The sequence below is a fragment of the Ambystoma mexicanum genome, chromosome 7q (genome assembly GCF_040938575.1).
Source record: "Ambystoma mexicanum isolate Mex_15411 chromosome 7q, UKY_AmexF1_1, whole genome shotgun sequence".
Taxonomy (NCBI): domain Eukaryota; kingdom Metazoa; phylum Chordata; class Amphibia; order Caudata; family Ambystomatidae; genus Ambystoma; species Ambystoma mexicanum.
In genome coordinates, this window is record NC_090941.1 from 614,634,723 (window position 1) to 614,660,229 (window position 25,507).

General features: G+C 42.0%; 1 protein-coding gene across 6 annotated transcripts in view; it reads right to left on the reverse strand.

Moving 5' to 3' along the window:
- The window catches only part of NBEA (neurobeachin), a 2,584,133-nt gene that overhangs the window by 1,975,012 nt on the left and 583,614 nt on the right, over nt 1–25,507 (reverse strand). For all 6 annotated transcript variants that reach the window (XM_069640609.1, XM_069640605.1, XM_069640608.1 and 3 more), the window contains exons 12-13: nt 24,691–24,843; nt 15,663–15,831 (exon numbers count right to left, since the gene is read on the reverse strand). In XM_069640609.1, coding sequence (XP_069496710.1) covers nt 15,663–15,831; nt 24,691–24,843 — 322 coding nt within the window. The remainder of the gene's footprint in view (nt 1–15,662; nt 15,832–24,690; nt 24,844–25,507) is intronic.

The following is a 25,507-nucleotide window of genomic DNA, read 5'->3' on the forward strand; positions in this document are numbered from 1 at the left end:
TGTATGCACACAACAATTCAATGTGTTGGGTGCTGAAGTTATTTAAGGAGCAAAAAACAAGTGCAACTGTTAATAAATGGATATCGCGTTGTTTAGCACTGCTCGAGCAAATTGGAGCACACATCGAGATGATGACAACGAATCCTGGGAAACTGAAATAAAAAGCTATGGGAATTTGAATGGATTACTACAATTGACGAGGTAAAAAAAGCACAAGCTGTTTTCTCAGATCCTTGTTGACGTAAAATCGTTCAATACTATTGCAACCTATTGAAATTCCCTAGGTCATTTTGGCTTTCTCAACTTTAGAGACTATGCTTTAATAATTTCCCTACAAAAGAGATTCTGGGGGCAAAATTGAAAACACTGAGGGCTATGACAATATGTTGCCACTATTGTGATGTCACTAAAATAGAGACATTACAACACATGCTCCCTGAATTACAGATTCACCACCATGATTTCTTTGGTGCTCTGATTAAGGATTTTAGACCTTTGTCGAGCAAAGCTGCATGGCAGAAAATACTATGAGATAGGCCCAATGCCTGAAGATTTGCAGCTCTGCATTTTGTACTGGAATTATTCCAAAGGAGGGCTAGTAGGAGTTTGATTCTTTTAATGTTAATTTGACTTAAATGTTTACATGCGTTTTTTTTACCTGATTTTACTCTGATTAAATATGGTTGACTATGATCTTTACTAATTTTTCTATGTACACTTTGTGAAAAGTTCACTTGTTGAACAATAACACACACATACACAAAAATGCAACAGCCTTTGAATGTTGACACTGATTGTAGAACATTACTCAATGGGGACCCCTACTGCAGGCTTGTGGAGTTGGTCCATTAAGGCACCTGCAAATTGAAGGGTGCAAACTGCAGGCTGATTACTGGTGCCCTCAGGGCCCCAATCACAATAAGGGCACATCTACTTGCGAGTGTGAATACACTTATGAATATGTGCTGGTCGGGCAGTGCATCCTATGCAGATTATAGCATTTTGTTACTAATGCCAGGGATTATGTGTCCCTCTTTGGGTACAACAGAGTACCTAGTGCAATTTAATTAACGGGGTCCCATTCTTGTGATTCTGCACATCCCGTAACTTCTCGTCATTGCCAACCAGCCACCTAGAAACATTACACCTTTCCTAGATGTCTTCTCCCATTTGCTTGGTTTTTTTTTATTCTTCCAAATCCATCCACACATTGGGCAATTTCAAGCTCTGTATGGAAAACTCACCCAAAACCAGCACCAAAGAGTTTAATTACCTCTGCAATTTGTTAGACTTCAAAATCCTCAGCAAGGCCCATATCCGCACCAAGGGCCACTATTTACACACTCTGTGGATATGGCATCAAGTTCTCCATCCTTTCATCACCCTCTCTCATCCAGACTGATCCCATTATTCAATATTGTGAATTAAAATGCACCCCTATTAACACCTCCTCCCAGATAACTGATGCACCATGATTTCCATCTGCTCCATAAGAAAACTATTCTTGATGGATCCAAAAAATGCTCTCAAAACAGAACTACGATCACTCCACATAGACACCATCTCTGCATCCTCATTCCTATCCACACAAATCCAAAACCATGTCCATCATAGACGTCCGAGTGCCCATCAAAACAACCAATGCAAGAAAGTCACGTTCCAACTGGTTCACTCAAGATCTGCCCATTAAAAATATATTGTCAGGAAGTTAGAAATAAGATGGTGCAACAATTCCGTCTCAAAAAACAGCCAATTCAAAATTGACCCGGAAATCCTACTTCAAATTAATATTTCACACTAAAAACATACTTTCACATAATCCTTAAATCATCCCAAGGAACTAATCCCAGTAGTCAACTACTTCAACTCTTACAACTTCAAAATATTTAGCATTTTCTTTATCTGCAGAGTATCCAAAATCGTTAACACTACCTGAGCCTCAGGTTCCACTAACACTCTTCACCTCCTACACCCACACTCCGCACTATCAAAATCACCATCAATTTCTCTATGGCTTGCCCTCATCAAAAGACTTCATCCAGCCAAAGAAGATAGTGTGTTAAATTCATAAAAGCAATGGGCTTTATGCACCAAAGAGCTCTGAACCAGTTTCTCTACAAATATAGCACAGGTCTAAACGATTTAGCTTAAAAAAAGAAATACATGCAGCACATTATCACTAATAAAATGCTATTCAGAATGACAAACATTTAAAAGGAAAGTAATGACATTTCTGACAACACAAAAACAGTTTACTTTTCTACACTTGCAATCAACCTCACGTGTTTACTATTGTTTACTATGTGCAAAAGTATACATTGTAGATTAAATTAGGTCGACGTTGTTTTGCATTTAATTGAAAGGCCTGACCCAAAGTTAATTCTGGATTGCTCATTCGTCTAAGAAATCCTGTCTCCCTATATTGGCAGACCCGCCAAGAGAACATGAGTGTTCCCAAAGTGCATAACTGTAATTAAAATGAACCAAAAATAAACTGTGGGCTGCTTTAGTGGGCAACTCTATGTTAGAAAAAACAACATCGGTATGCAAGCCTGGTCATTAACTATTTCTGCCAGCAAAATCATTAAAATGATTACAGATCCTTGCATTCTTTAAAAGAAAGTAATTAAAAAACAGAGAAGCTATTTTGGGCCCAATCCAGATTGACGTAAGAGCAGAGGGAATCCAGTGCTGAAAAGCAGGGCCAGGATTCTTAGACGCAGAAGAGCTCATTGCCCTGCTGATGGTCCTCTCAGTGGGATTTGCCAAAAGTCCTCCACACTGAGTAATCTGCACAGAGCTCTTTTATTCTATGTCCAATTGAACTTAAAATCACCAAGTGAAAGAGGAGGCCCTTAATATGCAAACATTATATTCCTTAGGACCTGAATATGATATTTGACATTTACCTCTGTAGATCAACATAATTAACACATGACCTTCAGGTCTAGCTGAATCTGTGACTTCTGAGTAACCCGCGGGTTTCACTAATTAACAGTTTGCCTCAGACCTATTGCCTCATGACGACAATACTGTAAATAACAGTACTGAATGGACATATTTTGATTAGTTTATAAAAGACCTAAGAAAGGGATACAAGAAGAGGAATAGGATAGAATCCACAGGCACCTGTGAACGAGCCAGATTCTTACTTTCATTTGTCTGAGACAAATGGTCAATTCAAAACTACCACTGCAACAAGCCTACATCAACATTAAATTTAATCTTCCAACATTTTGAAACTAACCAATTCAAATGTTATTGGGAGTACTACCTCTAGAATTTGAAATGAGTGAATATGTTAGTGTATGATTCAGAACACTGATTCATCTGTGGTTTTGAGGGTGGGCACAGGTTTTGAATAAGAGATGCCAGTTTATGCTACTGCCTTAGAAAGTAAAGCCGACCAGGCGACCATTTTTTCACATTTCATTGGCTGCTTGGATTTGTCAACAGTCTTTCAAGTGTACTAACCTTTTATTAGGAATACACAATCACTTGAACATGTATCTAATTTCATGTTTAAATAAAACATTATTACAAAACCGCTTGCTTTTTGCCCCAGGGTAGGGGAGTGGGATAGTCCACTGCATGTTGCTTTTTCCTTTTCTTGCAGCAACAGCGTGTATTTGTAATCGTTATTCATTCCAAACTGGGATATTGCCATTAAGGGATGTCTCCATAGATCAGACACAGCAGAGGTGTAGGCATGTTGGGACGTTGTACCTTTGAATGGAGTTTGCCAAGATAATACATTGGTGGCACTGGCTGTAGCTGGCACTTTGGATTTTTTTCCTATTTTGAAAATTCAGGTTTTCAATATATGAAGACTCAGACTTTGACCGATGACGAACCTTTCTCCGAAATGCATTGGCTTTGCTTTGAATAAATTGGTTTCCTCATTACGCATTTTATTGCTCATATTAAGGTACCAAGTCATCACTGGGATTGCATTTTGTGCAATACATAAGGATAGGTTATTTGATTAAACATTAACATTGGCTTGGCTTAGTACCGACTGGTGCGCACACAGCGCCACAATAGGTTATCTTGGTCTTTCGTGGTTGCAGGGTTTTCTGTAAGATGATATATATATGTGTACATACATATGTATTTTTCTTTCATTTTATTTCGGACTGAAAAAATTCATAAAAAGTACTATAGTGATGCACAACAATGCGTAAAACATTATCTTGCAAGAGTATTGTGAGAAAGCGGATGGTATCCTCCCACCCACTCCCTCCCTCCCTCGGGATCTTCCATTCAGGTGGCCAGGGAAGGACCATTGCTTTTGGATCCCGACCCTGGGGGTGGACAAGCAAGGGGATCCCCTGAGTGGAGGCCCACGAGGGATTGGGAAGAGGATACATGAGGGCGAGACATGATATTTCGCCAGTCCCAAAACCACCCTAACCTCTGAGCCTCTGAAAAGCTCAGCCTTTAGGGGGTATCTCCAGTCTCACCCCATCTCTCCCTCCCCATTTCCACCAAACACAGACGGGGAAGAGGCGACGAGGCGCAGGAAGGATTACCCATAGGAATAACATGGGGGAAGGGAAACCTACTACAGAAAGAACTCAAGCTGTCCCACAAATATAGTCAGGCAGGGTCAGGCATTCAAAAGTAACCATTCACACCGAACTCCACTTGACTGATTTTTTTGATCTTTTCACTATAAAAAGGTGTGGTCTGCCACGGGTGTATGAGCGAGTAGGAGAACCAGAAGGCAAAACTGAGTTGGGAAGAGAGTAACTGTGTAACAGTGTAAGCACGAGAAGAGTGTGTGTGCGGGACTATGAAACACGATGAATGAAAGAGAGCCCGAAGACCGTGGAGAAGGTGCAAGAGGCACAAAGAAAAGGACAGTGTAAAAGAGGGTACGAGTGACCCAAAGGGGGCCGGAAAGCTGTGGAGAAAGGTGCAAGAGGCACAAAAGGAAAGGACAGTATGAAAAGGGTGTGAGAGACCCGAAAAGAAAGAAACAAGAATAACAGTGTGCCAAAGCTTGAAATAAGTGTGCAATGGGCACACGCAAGTTAAGGAAGAAAGGTCAGTGCAAGTGTGCACGTAAAAGGAACATAGGAAATCGGTACAGGAAGCACCTGAAGTTAAAAAAGTACAAAAGGAGGTAAAATTAACAAAGCATGAAAGGGGCAAAGGGTCAGATTGGTCACGCTGAGGTAAAATAAAAAGCCTAGCATTTTCAAAAGCATCTGATTCTACCTCACAAGAGGATGCCATGCAGGAAAAGATTTTACATGAAAAAAAAAGACACCCTGACGGGCTGCCCAGTGTTTTGAAAGCTGGAAGAGGCCTGGACTTGGGGAAGGGAACCTTGAGGGGCCTATTGAAGAAACTGACTTTGTGTTTTGCATTTAAAGGTGAACGTAAACCACCAGTTTAAGCTTGGGGAAGGGACATTGGAGGTGTTTGAATTCACCATGAGGGCCCTGTGGAGAAGGCCCTATGAACAGCCCTGGTGAATGAACCCCTCTGTGACATTGACCAAATTGCACCTGGTGAGAAGACCACCTGAAACCAGCTTTGCTTTCACTATTTTTGTTGAACCCCTATTTTGCCTTTTCAAGAAACTCCCCATCACATTTTTGTACAGTGTGAGGGCACGCATAGGTTTAGACACAGAAGGACTTTTTGGACTACTAGACAACGATGGCCATTAGAAACATCAGTCAAGGGAACCATCACTTTAGAGTTGGGGCCAATCAGGCATTCCACCACCTCAGAAACCATAGTAAATAAAAGTTTTAAAACACATACTTTTGAGTCTGTATCTCTTGATAACATGCCTGCCTCACAGTATCTCCTAGACATACAAAAGTAAATGTATTGCTTTAAGCCCAATTCTAATATTTTTCATCTTTCTTTTACAAGCTCCTTTAAATAGCTAGCAATGCTTTAGTATCTGAAAGAGAAAGTAGCAAAGAGAGAAACCGTATCCACTGTTGCAGAGAACTTTCCCTCAAATAACTCGGCAAATACTGTGTCCATATATTTCTATATACAAGACAAAACAGCACAAAATGAGACCATGTTTCTTCCTCCCCACTGAGGCAGATTAGGTCCGCTGTGTTACAGATTCCAGTCCACTTGTAGTTAATGGTTTTAAGGGGAAGAGCATTAAATTATGTGCTGCTTAGCAGAATCCGGTGCCAAGAGTTGGTAATTACTAAAGATAGACTGACTCCCACTAAAGGGGAGACCGGTAAAAAGAACCTAACAGAAATTTTCGAGAGGTTGGCTTCTTTTCTAGTATGCACCCATATATTCCTACATTGTAGTTCAAGCACATACTTTAAGACTTTCGCAATATTTTCAGGCATCTAGTGTATTCCAAGGCAAAATAAACCTTAGCAAGGTAATTTCTCTAGGTGGTTAGGGGAGTGAGGTGTGGGCTTCTGGGAATCTGAGAACGCTACAAAGAGTTGAAAATAATGTTCTTGCTATACTCCTGGGTGTTCCCCAATCTACATTGTCCCATCTTATGCATTCGCAGACAGGCTCTATGTATCTCACTGACGTTCTTTCTCTTTTATAAAATGTCAACATATGGTCAACTGAGTGTTGTTGCATAGTTCTAGCAAATCTTAAAAGACCGCCTATGACTCATCTCATCTTTATTCCTTGCTTCCAAATTGTGGTCTTCCATGTTCACTGCTCATTAAATGCTACCTCTAGGTAGCCAAAGTGGTGACATGTCATTAATCCTTGACCTGCTATGAAGATGCACATAAAGCTCATCTTTTTACTAACACATGACATAGCATTTGGTTGCTTTCGCACGAAGACCACATCATTACAAGACCATTATACTGGGGTGCCCATACACGTAAAAAAAGGGAATAGGACGAAATGTCTGAATAAAAATTACTGACCCCACCAAAAGACCAAAAAAACACACCATGAAAAGTTCCAACTGCCAAAACTTTGAACTTTTCGTGGTATGTGTTTAGGTGGGGTCGGTATAAACATTTTTTTTTAAAAGGCTGTGGGGGGCTGGGTGTCCCTCGCAACACCCCGCTCACTACTGTGCTCGGGAACCGGTGCCGCAGGGTCCTTACTGTACAGTATAGTGAGCGGGGTGTTGCGGTGGACTCCCCTGCAGCTCACCCGAGCAAAAGTAACAACACAAAAAAAAAAGAACAAAAAAAAAGAAAAAGGACCCTGCGGCACCAGTTCCCCGATCATGGAAGTGAAAGGGAAACGGCGCTGCAGGGACACAGCGCGTCTAAAGGAAAGGTAAGTAGGGGGTTGGGGGTGTGGTTGAGGGTGTGCGTTTGAATCTGTGTGATTTGTAATGGAAATGTTTGCATGGGAAATGTACGAACATTTTGTTTTGCATACATTGCCCATGCAAACATTTCCATCGCAGGTAATTTACCCGCGGACAAATCACATCGATCCATAAAAAGCACTTGAAATAATTTGTTTGAACCAAATTACATTTTTCCTGCTCGCCAGGAGCTGAGTGTGCAGTTATCCTAGCTCTACATGTCAGTGACTTCATCAACCTCTCGTGTCAGCAAAGATCCTTTCCTGAGGTCACCTCTTACAACAACAAAAACCACTTCTCGACACCCAAATCCTCTCGAACTATTGCCCGATTGTCGCCCGTCCCTCGATAGCAAACATCCTTCAGCAAGTGGCTACCAAACAATCATCTGCCCAAATGCAACAGGATTCCCTTCTGGATACTTTGCTATCTGGTTTCAGACACTAACATGGCACTGAATCTACCCTGGTCAATAACTGGGACAACACTCTAGCAGATGATGGTGCCCTCACTCTGTTCATACTACTTGACCTATCACTGATGCATAGTAGACCACTCATCTTCTGGAACAGATGAAGCACATGATTGGCAATCTGGCGTGACCCTGGAATGGTTCAGTGACTTCCTGGATAACCACCCACAACACTTCGGACTTGAAATATTTACCTCCACCAACTCATCAGTACAACATGGATCCACTGGTGAGCACCGCTCTCACCACTCCCGTTTAACATTTAAATGAAACCTCAAAGAGCCGTTCTTCACAGCCATGACACCCAGTTCAATTCTTACTCTGGCAGTGCACAAATCACTTTCTGAATGTCATCCGATTTTAACCTTGACCAAAACCTTGGTAACTGGCGAGCTATATTTGAGAATTGGCTGCTTAATAACATTGTGAAGCTCAATGGATACAAAGTAGTTGTTTTTGGCCCAAAACGTCTGATGAAAAACAAAAGGAGATCTTATAATGTCTCCAACATTGGCATGCTTGCCTCTTCCTCCACAAAGTCAAGATCCTTTGAGTCCCATGGAACGCCTACGTTTCGACAACCAAATGGAACTGTAGTGGAATCATGCTTCTTTCATCTCCAGTCACTTAGGAAAATCCTCCATTTTAACACACAACTTTCACACAGGCTTCGTAGAATCCACCATCAACTCATGCCTAGATTATGTGAATGCCCTTTTTGGCAATCTTAAAACTAGTGCAAAACACAACTGGCCATTACATTGCTGGCATTTGTAAACACTGTCACTTTGGTTCTTTTGTCAGTAAACGCGACTAGCTTCATGTGAAACGCTGCATCTCCTTCAAACTGCTCTTCCTGGCCTTCAAATGCCTCAAAAGTGCTGCTCCTCTTCACTTGGTAAACAGAATTCACCTGCATCGCCCTCCCAGAGACCTCCATTTTGCAAAGTAGATGCTACTGAAATGTCCTCACCTCATCACTATGGCAGCGACACACGGTTCTCAGAAGCAGCTACTCCTATATGAAATGCTCTCGCTTCTCACATCTGCCAGCCATGCCACTGCCCGGTTACCATTGAGGTCATTCGAAGATCATTCAAGCCCCCGCCTGATTTTCAATCCCAGAATTCTTGTTGCTCTTTCTCCCACTTCCTCCCCTTTTGCTCCGTGTCTAGAACCAATTCACTTTGGGAAGTGCACCCCTTAATACATTGAAATAACTCTTAATAATTCCCTCTACCCATTCATAAGACACTTGTTTTTATTTTAGGTTGGGTCTTTGTTTTCAAGGCCACCTTTTCACGTCAATTCATTGCTCATGGCTTCTGTTAGCGCTACTTCAAGCTCTTTACACAGTCTGTGCCCTCTGCTTCCTGGAGATCCAACAGAGGCACCAGAAAGAGCAACACATGCCACCCGGCCCCAGGCCTGAAAATAGGTGTGTTTCATGTGATGTCAAGAGACATATAAACTATTGTTAATCAGTAAAGAGACTGCTTCCAAGGGAACGGTTTATATGTGGAATTCATTACGAGTCATCGTTGTCCTGCCAAAAGGCGGTAAGCTCTGCAGGACGGCGGGAGTACATGACTGACACAGCCTTCCATGTGCACTCTGGGAGTAGGACAGCAAGGAAGAATCCAATTGTCTTTGCCGATACATATTTTTAATTGATCACCATGCACGTATTTGCACACATCTTTACGGTGAATACAGAAGGCAGGCTTAGGCTTTGCAACAATGGGGTGCAATTTACAGATCTGCTGTAGAACTAAAAACCCAATGGAATTCTTAAATCAAATAAGGATTACTGTAATAGCTGTACAGAAATCATGCCATCATCCCAGAACTCATCAGCGCCATGACAAATGAAGAACATGCCAAACGCAAAGCAGCCCAACCCCGGGCCCGCAGGTGGCAGCACTTCTAGGATAACTGGGCGCACTGCCCTGCTTTGGGACAGGCAGGGCTTTAAGTAGGGTAAGAATTTCAGAGGGGGCTCATTTGGGGGTGTGGCTTGCATAACAAGCGTGGCCTTAAAATGGCACAAACCATAGTAAGGTACACAAAGAAATATTAAAAAAAGTGTATGGAAGCATTTATACATTTGTATGCGTACCTTATTATGGTTTGTGCACTTTTCAAGCCATATATGCATATTTCTAGGTTTGTAAAAGATGGCTTGAAAGGTAAGCAATTCAAGCCATTTTTTATAGAAAGATTCCGATGGACAAAGCCTGAGGCGTCTTTGTCCTTCGGCAAAGCTTTATGAGGGATGGCTTGAATTATGTACTTTTCAAGCCATCTTTTATAAACATAGATATATGTTACATATTTCTAAGTTTATAAAGGATGCCTTGAAAAGTACACAATTCAAGAAACCTTTTCCAATGGACAAAGACGCCTTGGACTTGGTAATCTGCACTCTACGGAGCAGATTAGATCACGGAGTCCCCAGGTTCGCCGAGAGTCAACGACGCCTCAGTGACTTAGGGTGGGGGGACACAGGAACCATAACTTCCTCTCATGAACACTCGCACGAGGGGTCACAAGAGGAAGTTAGAGTGACTGGCAGAAGTGCCAACCAGCCACAGTGTCGCTCAAACTGCAACCCGTTTGAGCGACGCTGCGGCTGACTGGCACTTCTGTAACTCACAGTTTGCCTGACTAGAAAGTGGCGGGCGCATCTCCCGTCGCGGTGTGGTGGGTCTAGGGGGCCCCAGTAGGGCCCTGTTTTAGCCCCACTTTTTGGAGGCTGCGGTGCCCAGCCCACTTAAAGCACTGGGGTCATGCAATGACAGATGCGTTCTGCTGTCACAGGATATTGTCGGTGTGGTGCGAGCACCGCGAGCAAGAATGGAATACTGATTATTTAGTTTATTAAGGGATTTAGTACAGCACAGGTCCAACACCAGGCAGTAGCTTTGCGGGGAACACTGTATTGTAGCAGAAGTATCGCACTCATGTAATACTGTACATACTGTGTGCAGTCTCTCTGGGACTGGATTACATACACCATGATGTAATAGGGAGAGAGACTGGAAACACGTAATTGTGACAAGAAAAAGCAAGTTATTGCTGGTATGTATATTTGGACAGGTTAGTAGTGGAGACGCACAACGATTTGCTTTACCTTGTTTGCTCTCTGTGTGTACAGTTAGACCATGCATTGCCATTTTCTGGTTTGTTTTTCATCTATACATCTCAAAAAGTAAAACTAATCATGTGATACAAACAGTTCAAAAGGGCATATTGGTAGGAAGTAACATCACATCCAGATTGCCATCATCCCAATAGTTGTAGTGCTGCTGTAGCAACATATTGTGAAATAAGCCATATACTTCATGAGATTTTGCAAGTTGAATAAATTAATCTATTACACTCAATACACTCATTAAAATAAAGCTCCTGGATGCCAACAGAAGTCACAAATACATATTGTTTGTACATGTTTACAGTTGTGAAATCCTCAGATCATTAAGTCACTACACCCGTGTTCAGTTCCCCACTTCCAATTCCAGATCACCACCAGAACTGCTGCAGTGACACAGAATCAAGATACGGAAAGCACTGGTAATGAGTTGGCATTCTCCTTACCTCTTACCATTGCCCCTGCACAAGCACACATCCATCCCCATATAGATGTTAAAATAGCTCAGTGGGCGGATTCTTCTGCTGCAAACAATTGCAGTGAACTCACGTCACCAAGTTACAAAATGAGTAACTGCATAATAACGTCTGTCATCAGTCGTGCCACCCTTCAGTACAGGTAGACAAAGCCATTTCAGCTAACAAGCACACATGCCACACCCCCACCCATTAGCCATCGATGGAAGTTTACCTCCAGTTCTAATTGGCTGAACAATGCTTTGTGGGTATGCAAATAGGCTAGACATGCATGCAGTTTTGCTCCATGTTATGCATAGCTTTATCAACCCAAGACAGCCAGCTCTCAAGGTACCTCTCTCATGAGGATCACATACAGCGAGATATACAATAGTGCTGCCCTATTAAGACAAAGGTTGTTCTCACATAAAGCAAAAGATGCATAATTGTTCATCTAATTTGCCTACTGACACACCATTGTTCAAAGGTTCGGACCTGGAGGTGAATGTCCAGCGATAGCTTGTGGAAAGCACTGTTGCATGTGTGCTTGTTAGCTGAAATGAACCACTCACAAATCCCACATTTTAAGTAGAAGGGCTTTTCATGAATTTGTTAGATCCATCATAACTTTGATGTTGTTTGGTTAACACACTTCAGTGAGTCAGTGCTGTATTAAACATTTGTATTATATTACAGCTATTGCCACCAATTGCTTTTATAATTGACACTCTATTTAACACAACTGATGATTACTAAAAATGCTGCCCAGTACATTAGAAAATGAGTTGTATCCAAAACTACTTTTGCCAAATTGCCATATAAAATCAGGTTCGCGACCAGCCAGCGTTCAAGCTTTGGGGGTGAGCTATGAGGAGTAACCAACACTAGTTCACCATAGAGGGTAGGAGGGTGTGTGTGGGGCTGACTTCAAGAGATCAAAACCTCATTTATATTCACTTTTACATAGACACATATGCAATATTTGAACCCGTGCCAATGCTTTACTACATTAGCATTTCAATGCATCAATAGTCTGAAAAGAACAGAACAAGGGTCTTCCACCAGGTAAGTTACAATTATTACCATTCTCATGTACTGGTGGTCACTCACATGTAATCTCTTATTGTGTTGCCAAGATTTTTGTTTATAGTTTAAATGCAAATGTGTTCAATACCAAGACTACCTAGTTTGAAGGAAAGGCTAATCTCCCCCCCCCCACCTTTGAATGACAGATACTCTTATCGAAACTGTTGCTTTGGAGCTTCTGCAAGGTACAATGTCCTTTAATTGCGAGATGTTTTTTCACTGGGGGTTTTACTGTGATTTTTGTAACGAAAAAAACTCCTTGAATTTTAAGGGGGGGTTAGACAAATCTATATTTGCGGTGTGGGTGTTTGAGAGTAGCAAAAGAAAAAATAAAGGGGATTGGGTTAGGGGGGAATGGAGCCCCCAAAAAATAAAAAAATAAACATTCTATGAGTTTTTCTCATTAAAAAAATCTGCAGTAAAAACCCCTGTGAAAAAACATCCTGCGATGAAATGACATTCAATTAAAGTGGGTCGGAAGGTGTGTAAGAAGGTTATGTACGCTTCAAATGATACTTTTTTATAGACTTCAGATGATACTGCATGTTATGTTATGCTACATCATGTCACATGTTGTGTAATGTGAGTCTATTACGATCCATTAGCCCTATTTACAACACATTTTCAATGTCAATGTGATTTTCCTATTAAAAACACTTCTCTAACTCAGACCTTGTGTGTTTTGTTTCCAAATGAACATTGGCCAAAAATACTTTGCTCATTTTTTCTTCTTAATGTATCTGTTCATTTATAAGTGGCCAGCCCCCTTCATTATTAGGGGGAGGGGCATGATGCAGGTTCATCATTACACTACCTATCAACGTGCACGCAAATTTGGGGTCGGGCAGGGGTTCAATAAATGATGGTCAGAAAATCCATCCAGGAGTTACCGGAAAGAAATCAACAGTTGTCTGTAGCAAATACATGTTTAACAAGGAGATGCTAGGAGCAGTGAACCATAAGGAACTGAGTGTACAAGCTCTACCAGGGCCCACCATTCGAACTCCGAAACTGTTTTTGAAACTTACCTCAGGGGATGATCCTGAAAGCGATTGATACTAAGTCTTAGGAACATTCCTGGCAATTGTTAAATTCCCTTTGCCCTTAATATATTGGAGTGGTTGTGTCCAACATTTGTTTCAGCATAACCCCTGCCTTGGTGTATTCATCACAATACATAATAGTTTTTCTAAAACATTGACCTCTTTCTGAAGTCCTTTGTTGATCCCTCTACGTTTGACAGCTAAAAATAAGCCTCCATGGAGAATCCTCCCAAATGGGTATGCCATCTCGATGAAGCTGTTGATTGGTCCTGGACCTACCACCACAAAATAATGCTGCTCTGGATGAAATTACCACCAACAGTGATAATGGGGGATCTTTTGGGTTGGGGGCAATCATTCTGAGCCAAGGGCGCCTTCATCACATTTTACCCTGGAGGCTACACATTTCTATGCTACTGCTGGTTCACGCTAGAAACCACCATCATGATCCAAGAGGAACATGATTTGGACCCGCGTCTACTCTGCTGCTGCTACACAAGGTCTTGTTCCACTTGCATGGAATTCTCTTCCCCTGGACATCCAAGCAACAGTCCACACATTTGTTCAAAGCCAAATAGAAAGGCTACCTCCTCGCCTCTGAGTTACCCTTTTAACCTAGCTCCTATCTGCCTTGGAGCTAATATTTTTCCCACGCCTCTAATCTTCCTCCATCCCTCACTTTCTCTGCCTCCACTATAGCACTTCATCCATAATGGTCACAACCCTAACAGCAGGCCATACTGCCTACCTGCACTTTAAAATATCTAATATTGGTTGTCCTTAATCTTTGTCGGTCGACCCAATGTGTTTTCCCAGGTGACTGTTCCATTTAATCCCCACCACCACTTGGTCAGAATTAAATCTGATATCTTGTCTAATGGATGTTGTTTTGTGATAAAAAGAGCATTGTTCTTTCCTGTATATATAATAAATAAATGAATAAAACAAGTCTGATTTTAACATGGAGATTTGCTGGGACATATTGAGAGGTTTTGGTCTACCAAAATGGTTTCTAACCTCCCGGGCTGTGGGTGAAGCTACACGTGTCACTCGAAGGTCTTTGCTAGGTGAATTGTGAAGATTCTTCTGAATCCAGTTTACTGCAACCCCTGTGAATGTAGCTGTCCCCCACCTTTCCCATGTCCCATCCTAGATACACCCATTTTATAAGCAACACTCCCCTCAGCAGCTGGAAACCATTTGGCCCTTACAGTTGAAATAGCCAGTGAATGGATTTATGTTTTATATTTGCTTTCATTTGAAACCAGTTTTTAATTGTATATAATACATATCACAAGAGTCATCTTTGAGTTGGGGACTGCAACACATGATGCCTTGGCAGACATTTGTGAATACCTATAGACTTACATCTCAAGGATCAACCCAGTGTGTGATCTGGGTGCTTTACTACTTGGAGTACCGCATGCATTCTAAGGGTTGCTTCAGACCCCAGACCTAACATTAACCTTTGCTAGCAATCTTTCCAATGGGGGGGGCTCTAGCTTATTGCTATCACAAGTGTCAGTTGTAAGAAAGAATACCATGCATGTAATGCTTCATGGCAGCTTCCTCCCGCTTCTAAGCAATATAATAGTTATTCATACTACCAAACCTAATTGTACTCAATTTACCAACATTTGGAAGAATAAAGGACCGAAACAGCCCTGCTGGGATGCAGGCTTGTGAAGTGCACACACATAACCACAATATTCTGCAGAACGTTGATTCTGTGTACTCCATAATGCATTACTCATACACACATTCATTCATAGGTGCAGAAAGCTCATTTTGTGAATAAAATGAACACACGTGGTCCTTTTGAACTAACAGAAATTCTAATGTTATGGGTGCATGGCAGTGCTTTTCATGGACATTTCAAGCAGTTAACCAGACAGAAATGCTTACTTATCTGCATATTTCTACCCTCCAAACCAATATCAATGTTCTTGGTTTCATTCTGAGCTCACGCCTTCTACAATTCTTTGCTTATACCGGAATTCTTACCAGCGAGATTACATTTAATTTAAACCTTCAATCAAAATGTTTCGCTTTCTTTTTTTCTAAATTTGTGCACACATCTTTCAAACTAATGTTTGGAACACAATAACTGAATCAGCATCAATTTAAGTTCATCAATATATCCCAAACAATGTCCATCACTTACCAAGGCCTTTAGGGGTTATTCCGCTGCTGTCAGCAGGATTTACTACCCAGTAGTAGTATTTAAGCGTGTGCATCAACTGCAGGACTGTCCCGACCCTTCGTATCGTAGTGTAAATAGTAGCAGTGCCAATAAACTCAGCAGACAGGTAGGTGTAGAGGGAAAGCTGAACCTGAAAGGTGATTGGAGGGAAAGATATACAATGAGACATTGCCTGTACGTGCAAGAAATATGAGATTAAGGAATTTACACTGATACTTAACTCTACATTAAGAACAATATTTACTCCGGCTCCTTTCTTAGCTTTTGTATAGCTCCCTTTGAGTGATATATTGAAGGTGAGTGAGTAGTTCAGATATAGTTCCTGAATTACTGCATCTTACTGGCAAAGTCAACCCTTCATGGGACACTTATGCCATCAACATTACATTAAGACTTCCTAAACTTGAATCCACCATCCTTTAAGCAACAAAACAAAAAAAGAGACTTATGTTTCATTATTAAAGCAGCATTTGCATCTGAAGCCCAGCTTCACAATTTTGGTCTAGAAATATGTTTAATTTAAATATGATTTAGTGACCTTAAGCTCTGAACTTCGCCTTCATCAAATTTTGGAATGGCTGTAATGTCAAGTGATGTCTGGAGCATGAACACCCCACTGCCCTTGCTGGAAGCACAGGATGGAAATTAATGTACCTACATCTGCCAACGTGTTCCATTCTGTTGTCATTGCAGCCTTGATCTGTGTCAAACAAAGAACTTGCTTTATTGCAAAAGGGACTAGGCACTCTCGACAAGGGTACACTGTTGTGTGCTTAAGAGTGTGTATACTATTGCAAACATTCCCCCAAGAATAAATCTTCTTTGATACAGACAATAGTCTCCAAAGCATATCATATATATATATATATATATATAGAAGGTGCAGTACCATCAATTCTTATGCAGGAATTCCTCTTAGGTCTCTCTCTATTCAGCATTTGCAATTAGTTCATTTAAGCATACCTGCTTTATCATGCAGAAGAGAATTGCTTTAGTGGGAACGGCAGTGGGAAAAAGCCCTTTCATGTTGTATATATTCCACTGGGATGCCTCTTTTCTTTGCAACATTGAATGAATTGTTTTTCATTCTGCGGAATCTATTGAACTGCCCCGAGGTTAACAGGTTTTAAGCCAAGCGATACAGATGGGCGCAGAAGGGCTTCTCGTCTCAAAGCATCGCCATTCCTTAATGTCATTCACTTATAATCAATAATAGTATACATTCGTCACATTTCAAAAATCAATGACCAGGTGCCAGAGGACACCAATAATCCCAAGAGTTGTTGTTGTGTTTCTTTTGCTGGGCAGAAATGCACATAAAAATGGCAGCCACATTGTATTTTCAGAGGGAAAAGCAAGAAAGGAAATATTCGAGCAAAGAGGCTCAATTTCTGCATTCATGAACTTCTGAAAAATACCCATTTTATTTCCCACCACCAACTCATTTTGTCTTTGAACATGAAATAGATCTGCATAAATGAAATACCGCTCACAGTTTCTATGCCTCTTTACCATAGAACCACACTTTGTTCACTATTGTGTAATCAGCACCCACATTACTAATTTAGAAAATACATGTCAAGCAAGATTGAGAGACCAAAATGGTGCTCTTTTATTGCTGCTGTTACAACTCTAGCATGGCCACCGTTTATGACAATCTATAGGTGGGGCCAATCATATTTTGATTTTGAGTATCCGTCTTTAATTTGTTCCTTTTTCCGGCACCCCTGTACATTGCCAAAATATAGGCACCAAACCTGGAACTAATTTAGCCGGGTCAGAGAATAGCATATCCTAAACTGGGTGTAATAGTAAATTCTATGACATTAGTACCTAAGATGGTCTAGATCCTCAAATTCCCTGTGTCCCATTTGTTAAGAGAATTCTTTATTGAGAATTTATGCACATGGATCCTTATACATCCTCGACATCAACCTGGTGTCATTTTCTCAGCATAGATCATGCATCAAGGAATTGCCGAATCTATGTGTATAATGCGAATCAAAAATGTTAAATCCAAAAATGCTGATTTTTCTTTTGAACATTTCCCTGCAATTATATATGTGGGAGACACCCTGCAGCACCCCCCCCCCTCACTCGCCCCGGTAGTACCCTTATATGTTGTATAACTCAAAACCACCCCACATATAATTGCAGAATAAGGTGCCCCTCGAAATTCAGCATTTTTGGATTCAACATTTTGGTCCGCTCTGTAATTGGCTGATACCGAACTGTCCGCTACTCTTTCTAACATCTTATTTTTTTCTTTAGTAACTATACAATAAATGTACAGGGGCAGTGACAACTGTTGGAAAAGCGTGAGATTCCAATATCTGCCCCATTAGGTACTACCGGCCAAAATTCAGATTGCATATCGCTAAATAGTTCAGGGTGTTCAAGTTCCTTCCAAATCACAGTTTGTGAAAATAACTTTGGAATGTGCCAATTGCAATAATCTAAAACCTTCAATTACCCTCAACAGAACAACCACCCCTGATGTTATATATCCGCAGGGGAAGTAACTGTATTCTCTATACATCTACATATCACCCATATATTCTGATAGCTCTTAAAAAAGTACCTGGAATAGTGTTTTCTTCAGGATTACATTTATTTGTTCATGCCATGCACATTCATAGATCTAAACTGAACGTCTAACTGGAAAACTGGTATATTTCAGGATTTGAACAATGCCAATACTCCTAAAGTCACACATCTGACCTATTCATTTCTTTCTGTATGTTACCCTTTCCCTACATCTGCAGTCCACCCACCTCACAGAAAGAATACTCGCATTGTTGCTTATAAATTATGGGATTACGATGGCACAACCCCCCGCTGAGAGATGGTGCACATTTAACATTCGCGGACAGCAATGATCCAGTGGGGAAAGGTTTCCGAACCTCCAAGTGGAGATCGACAGCCCACGATGGTGGACCAACATGAACTGCTATACATGACCCATTTGTTAGAGTGGGTAGATTGGGCTCTATGTGACTATGTTCCCAATACATGTGCCCTTTAAAAAGAATTGTATGGTTTTAATGTATTTCTAGCCCTCGGTTTCATGGGGGCATCCTCTCGCCACAAACCCACTCTTTGGACTTCCAATTCCTACCAACATAACGGGTACATTTATAGAGTGCACCTTCACCCCACTGGGGCACATTGGCACTGAGAACAGGTGTTCATTTTCCCCCAACTCAATAGCAGGGTTTCTCGACCTCAGAGGGATGAAGAGCTGAGTGGACCTGTCAGGATACAAACCTCTGACCATGATGTCCAACACAGCTGGCTAAAAGGGATGCATTAGTGTACGGAGCCGCAAACCTACCTGTAACCCACGCCTTTCACCAGCCTGCATATTAAGCATTTTATATTTTTCACGCACGGCCATGTATTGCTGCAATGCTTGGCTGCTGCAGAGGGAAAAGCTGGTCCCTGTTCTTCTGCATCTGGAGCTTATTGGGGAAGCAGGTGAACCCCATTGAACGTTTCTAAAAGAAGAAATGGTATTCTGGGATGAACAGTCCATCCTGAATTATAGTACCATTTATGCCAAACACAGTGTCCAGCATATCCAAGTGAACATGTTGAATATGATCACTAATACTTGAACTCTGCAAACCATCTGTGGAGCTTTTGGACAAAATCTTGAGCAGGAACGCTGCTGAAGCCACGTCATCCACTATATTAACAAACCACTCACAATCATTTCTGTATATCAAGATATTTTAATCAGATGTTGAATGAGCTGAATAAGGATTTCTATTTGTTACCCAAACTGGGTCACATCCACATGACTGGGGGCATAAGACAAAGAATGTGTTCTTACAGACTGAATGGAAGTTGTAAGAAACAGCTTTTCATCAGATAATGCTGCCTTTATCGATAACAGGATTTTTTGAAGAGCAGCTATTTCATAACTTATCATCAAGAGACATTATTCTGATCAGTTTTGTCCGACATTCAGTGCCGTCTGGCAGGACCCCCATGCCCAAATGTCTGGGCCAAGGAAAGACAGTTCATAGGCGTTTACTGATACAGAGACTAGCCAATCAGGGTGCAAGTAACAAGTTATTGATGAAACAAAGTCTCTCACACTGGTTGTGATTTTTGTCACACCTCCCAGTGGCATTTGTGGTGGACTGAGTGGTGAGACACGAGAAACCACCAAATATGTTTCAAATCCTCTAAATTACTAACAGAGGAAATATGGAGAAGGTGCCTAAGAGTCCCATGGGCAAAACTAGAGCTAAAATCGTTCACCAAAATAGTAAGGGGTCTGGACAAAGTAACACGTCCCCATCTTCAAAAGTCCTTGCCTCCCTTGCGATAATAAGGCTGGCCAACAAAAAGTGCAAAACCTGCTCTTAAGTCCTCAGTCTAGCGGCTTTCCTAATCTACCACACAAAGTTCCAAGGTTTGGCTGAAATCAAAAGTTCACACTTTCCCTAATATTCAGAAGTCAATCCCTAAATTGATTTGCAACAAGTCCATGTCTTACAATCTGGGTTTCTCCTCTCCCTAGAGGCTTTCAACTGGTTTGCCCCTTTGTGGACACCTTCTCGGGAACTTGGTTGAATGCTCTTCTCTTCTCCTTACTTGTGGCAAACTCCTTCTCTTGGCTCCTCCTCACCTCCACTCCCCTTCCCTCCCTTCCCCCCCGGCGAGTAGGAGATCTTCAAGTGCTCCACATTTCCCCGGTATCAAGACAAACTGGGTGAAGCTCTCAGGTAATGTTCAGTTCCTGAGCTTAAACTTTTTCCTTTCTCGTTTCAAGTACTCTCTGAACATCTGTAGTGGTTTATATGCAGATATGCATTTTGTCCCGCCCTTGCCCTGGAATCTCATCAGTCAGCCAATATTCTTTTCTTCTGCCCTCCAGCCATGGGCCAACATTGAATGTTCAAGTTACGGGTGGAGGTCCTGGATTGTGGCAGTCCCAATTCCCAGAAAGGATACCAGCTTTGCTTGGCCTTTTTGTGGTTGACTTTTTTCCATTGGTGTACACTCTTTCCTTACTCCTTGCATGTAGCAGTCTCCCCAACAGACTAGAAGGTTCCACCAAGAAGCAGCCTTCAGTTGTCCTGTCTTCGGGAGTTCTCCGCTAGAATCCAGGGGGATACAAGCTTAACCCTCAGGATCAGACTGGGTTTTGTCAGTCCTTTTATCCTTCTCCACCTGTGGCTGGTTGTTTCTGTTCAAAGTATAATCTGGGAGGCTGATTGCTTAATTGGATAATGGACTCTGAGCTGCTCTACTGTGTTTCTGCAAGGATTAAAGGGCAGTGCAGCAATCAGTGCCATCTTGGCTCTTACAGGATTGCACAACACGTTCTCGCATTGGTTCACTATCTCCCATCTCTTACTTGTCCTGGCATTCCTCCAATGCTAACCCAGCACACACTGGTACACTTTCACATCTCAGGCTTTTTGAAATTCGCATGCATTCACATTCAGGTTGACTGTTGTGCATTCCCGATGTGGTCCAAATCATATCTGTTACGGCAATTTGGGACACCCAGCAGTCTTGTGGTTTTCTATAAACTGCCTCCATTGAGGCACCAACGATGTAAATGCCTCAGACTAGCAGACCCTTAAGCCCTACCTCTGCTTGGACCTCCTTGTAGGGGTTACTACTTTCCCTAAAAGTTGACATACACCCTTGGGGAGGCACTTAGGGTAGCAGCCAGGCCAATCCCTGCACTAACGGCCCGCAACCCTGCAGGTAACACGGGGATTTCATAGAGCTTACCACTCACTGCAGGTTTTCCTGAAGTTCCTGAACGTCAGTTCTTGATCAGTTAATATTTTCTGGGTGGCCAGTTTTTTAAGTTGGTCAATTGATGACAAAGATATTATTCCTCTGTTGGGGAGAAATGGAGGCAGGAATAGTCTCTTCCTTTTCCAAACCCCTCACATAGGGTGATTTCTCCTCCCTCCACAAACAGTGGGATTCCCCCTTGATCATCAAGACAGCTCTTAACTCCCTGCCTGAGTCACCGCCCCGCCCCCCTATGCTTTCTGGTCCTGCCTATGGCTGACCTGGCCGAGCAGAACCTTCCACTTCTGTCTGGATAAGGGATTGTTCCTCTCCGTTAATAGTTCTAATCATCACCTGCTCAGATTTCATTGCCTACTGAACTCCTCCTTTCACAACCTTCTTCCCAGATCGTATGTCCTCTTTTTTTTATCTTCTCCTCCTTTCACCACATGCACTTCAGACCTTATTATCTTCCTCCTGATCCATACAACCTACTTTTCAGCCGCTATTATTTTTTTCTCCTCTCTCTCTTCTCCCTCTCTCATTTCCAGCACCACCTAAATGCTCCCGATTGCAATCTCCAACTGCTTGTCACAACCTTCAACAATTACAACAGGCTGATCGGACTCCCTTAGTTTTATATAGCTCTCCCTGTGCTGGGCTTTTAGTGAGTGGTTGCACTTCTGTTTGATAACTGGGGTTGGGATTGGCTACTGCTATTGGGTGCATTTGGCCTCACTTTGGGCCTAGGTGGAAGAACAACATTTTCACTTGCCCTACCCTCCTCCTTGGAATCCATTCATCCCTTTCTTAGAGAGGTTTCCTATTCCCACAGTGAGTGGTCGAAACTCTTGCTATGCTAAAACCTTCTGAATGTACAGGAATTGTCGACCTCCAATATTGTACTGTTGACAACTGGATGCTCTGCCTGAGACCAATGAGCTTGTGACGATCTCAGATGCAGGTAAGCGCACAGCCACGAAACTGCAAACTTCCAGGTTTGTATCCAGCATATTGCTAAATAGTTCAGGGTGTTCAAGTTCCTTTCAAATCGCAGTTTGTGAAAATAACTTTGGAATGTCCCGAGCTCACAATGTCCCGCAGAATTGTGTCAAACGCAGGCCTCTGGAGCACCTGGAGTGTCTTGCTCGGCATACGTGTAATGATATCGTTGGTTTCAATGAAGCAGTATCAGAGAAAACGCTATTGCAGACAAAGGGATGAAACTGGCTCTGAATAAAGAGGCCTGGAGAGTGTCCTAGTCTTTCAGCTAGTGAGGAATGGAGGCAGTGAATTTAAGGTGATTATGTGGCCATCCCCTGGCATAAAATGGGGCCCAAGGAAGGGTGACCAGAGGATCTTCCCCATGGCCCATCATCCACCGGCTGAAGATAAAGAGTCCATGCACAACTAACAAGTCCGGCCTAATGCAGACAATTTTTGGGAAGATGGAATTTACATGAATGCATACAATAACCAATAAGGAGGAACAATCACTACATGACATAAGATTTCAACACATCACGCCCCATTCTCGCATTTACAGCCTGCAACGATAAACAGCTGGATCATGAGCAGAGCATATTTGGGGTCATCACACACAAACACCCACTATTGTGACATATGCCACACCTCTAGTCCATGCTTCTTTCCAAGGAATTCCACACTGTATGATCTATTTGGCAAAGAATGGTCTTATTCCTATGCCTTTCTCCACTAGTTTGTCATGCCGCAGATGCGACAGGACCACAGCATCACAATTGGGCCATACCATGTAAAAACCATTCCAAACAGTACAAACTCCACCCACAACACATGTAACACAACAACAGCAGAGTTCTTTCTTCTAAAAAGGTGCACACAGTATGAAGAAGAACGTCAAGCGATATTACAACTTTGACTAAGAAATCCACCCCAGAGTAGCATTCCTGTCCTTTCTTGTTCAGATTAGGAATCTTCTACACCAAATTAAAATAAAGTGCCGATGGTATCAATGGTCTGTGTGCCAAATGACATTCACCGATAGTTGGCCCCAATGACTGCCCTGGAGGTACTGCCTCCTTCCCCTTCCATTGAATCTTCCTTGTTATACAGTCTTCAGAGCCTCTCTTACCATTCATTTTCCATTTAGCTAACCACTCCAGAATGTACATGTGTGCTTGTTGACCACGGGACCATGCCATGCTCAATAAAAAGCAGGCATAATTTGGAATGGATCCTTGCTTAGGTTTACAAGAAGTAATCCATTCCAACTGGTATGGTGAATGAAATGACTATAGTCTCGGGAGGATAGCTCAGCGGCAAAGTGCTCGCCTTGAAAGCAAGATGACATGGAGCAACACAGGCTCGATCCCCGGGTCCGCACTTAGAAACCTCTGGGTATTAAGCACGTTATAAATAACCCATCATATCATACCATAGCAATTCAAGTGGCTCAAAACGTGGAATGACACTCATTTGGGAGCTGAACTCTCCAGTTTTGGAACTTCAGATTCATGTGCAACCCTCACCCTTATTGAACTTTAGGTTTTAAAATAAATCTGAAGAACACCAAGGTTACATTCTTTTTAAATCGTGCTGGTTCCAAGGTTCAAAACTAATTTAAAGAGTCTTGTTGCAGTAAATATACAGACATTTCACAAAGATCAGAAGCTTATTTCAAAGATCTTTAGAAAAACAGCTTTTGATGACCGAGAGGAACTAGAAAATCAACAACCCCGCTCTAAATGAAATGTAGATTTTAAAGAAGCAGGCTGGACGCACGCCGGCTCGCAGTGGTTTGGTCAAGTAATTGAGTCCCCGTATACAGAGCAAGTCTCACGGTACATTAGACAGTTGTGGTATGACACGGTGGAATAGGTCGTCTTTACAAATACCCAAGAAGAGATGTTTGGTTCTTGCAAACTGTGGCAGGAGTGCAGAACAATGCGAGGATAGACATTTCAAAGGAAAACATAAAAAATAACATAGGTTTGTGTCGTGTCCTGGAAAGAAAATAATACTATTTCCATACATCTAGTTGCCCTTCCAGTTATCGTTTCGTATCGGCCACCCAGAAAGGCACGCCAGGGTATAAGCCACAACAACCGGTCAGGTATCTTAGTGCACTAGCTACAAGGCTATATAGACAAAAGAGTCCAGGTAAGCAAGAGCCAGCAATCAATCCAAGCTAATTTTTTGGGTTTGCAAATTGTTTATCTGAAAAAGACCTTTGAATACATACCTTTGCAGGAGTGTGAATCCAGATGGCAGGATTGAAGAGTATATGGTCACACAGCTGCTTCAATAAAGGTGCTCCATGAGACAGGCCGTCAAGGTATTTGGCAAATGACAAAAACTGCTCCAGCACCGCCCTAGTTATATGAACTCTTGAGGACTAAGGGACAGACAGAACACGTCAATGTTAATCTACAACTATTAAACCTCTGATAATGCATTGCATGACATTTACTATTTGTAGCACTGAGATTACTCATTTGATCAATTAGTTACAAGGAATAAGTCTTACTAAACTGATGAAATTCTAATTACAGCCATATCCAGGGAAGGGGCTTCAAGCTGATGGTGATATAGTCCTAGACGTATGCCGCCAGAGAGGCAATACCACGTCTTATCTTTGGGTGGCTGACTTTCCCATAGAAACATGCAAACCCAGCCCTTGTTATATGCTCACAAAAGGAGATAGTTTGCATGTTTTTCTCATGATTTTGCTTGTCATGTCGCTTTGGGCCGACTTTCATACGGAAATATGAATATAGAAAGTGCCAAAGATGGGGTGAAATCAAGACATTGCCACTTGCTTCTCCCTCCCACTCGCCAACAAGGAGTACGGATTGTACTAGAATGGATAAGCTGTCATTATAAGCCTTGAGGATGAACGTGGTGCGATGACCAGGCTTGCCTTCGGCCTAATGTTTTGGAATTCAATAAAACATATATTCAGCCTTTGAAGTAAAATATTTCGATGGATTAAATGTTCAAGCAATACGGTGAGTGTGTGAGAGAGTGAGAGAGAGAGTGTGTGAGAGAGAGTGTGAGAG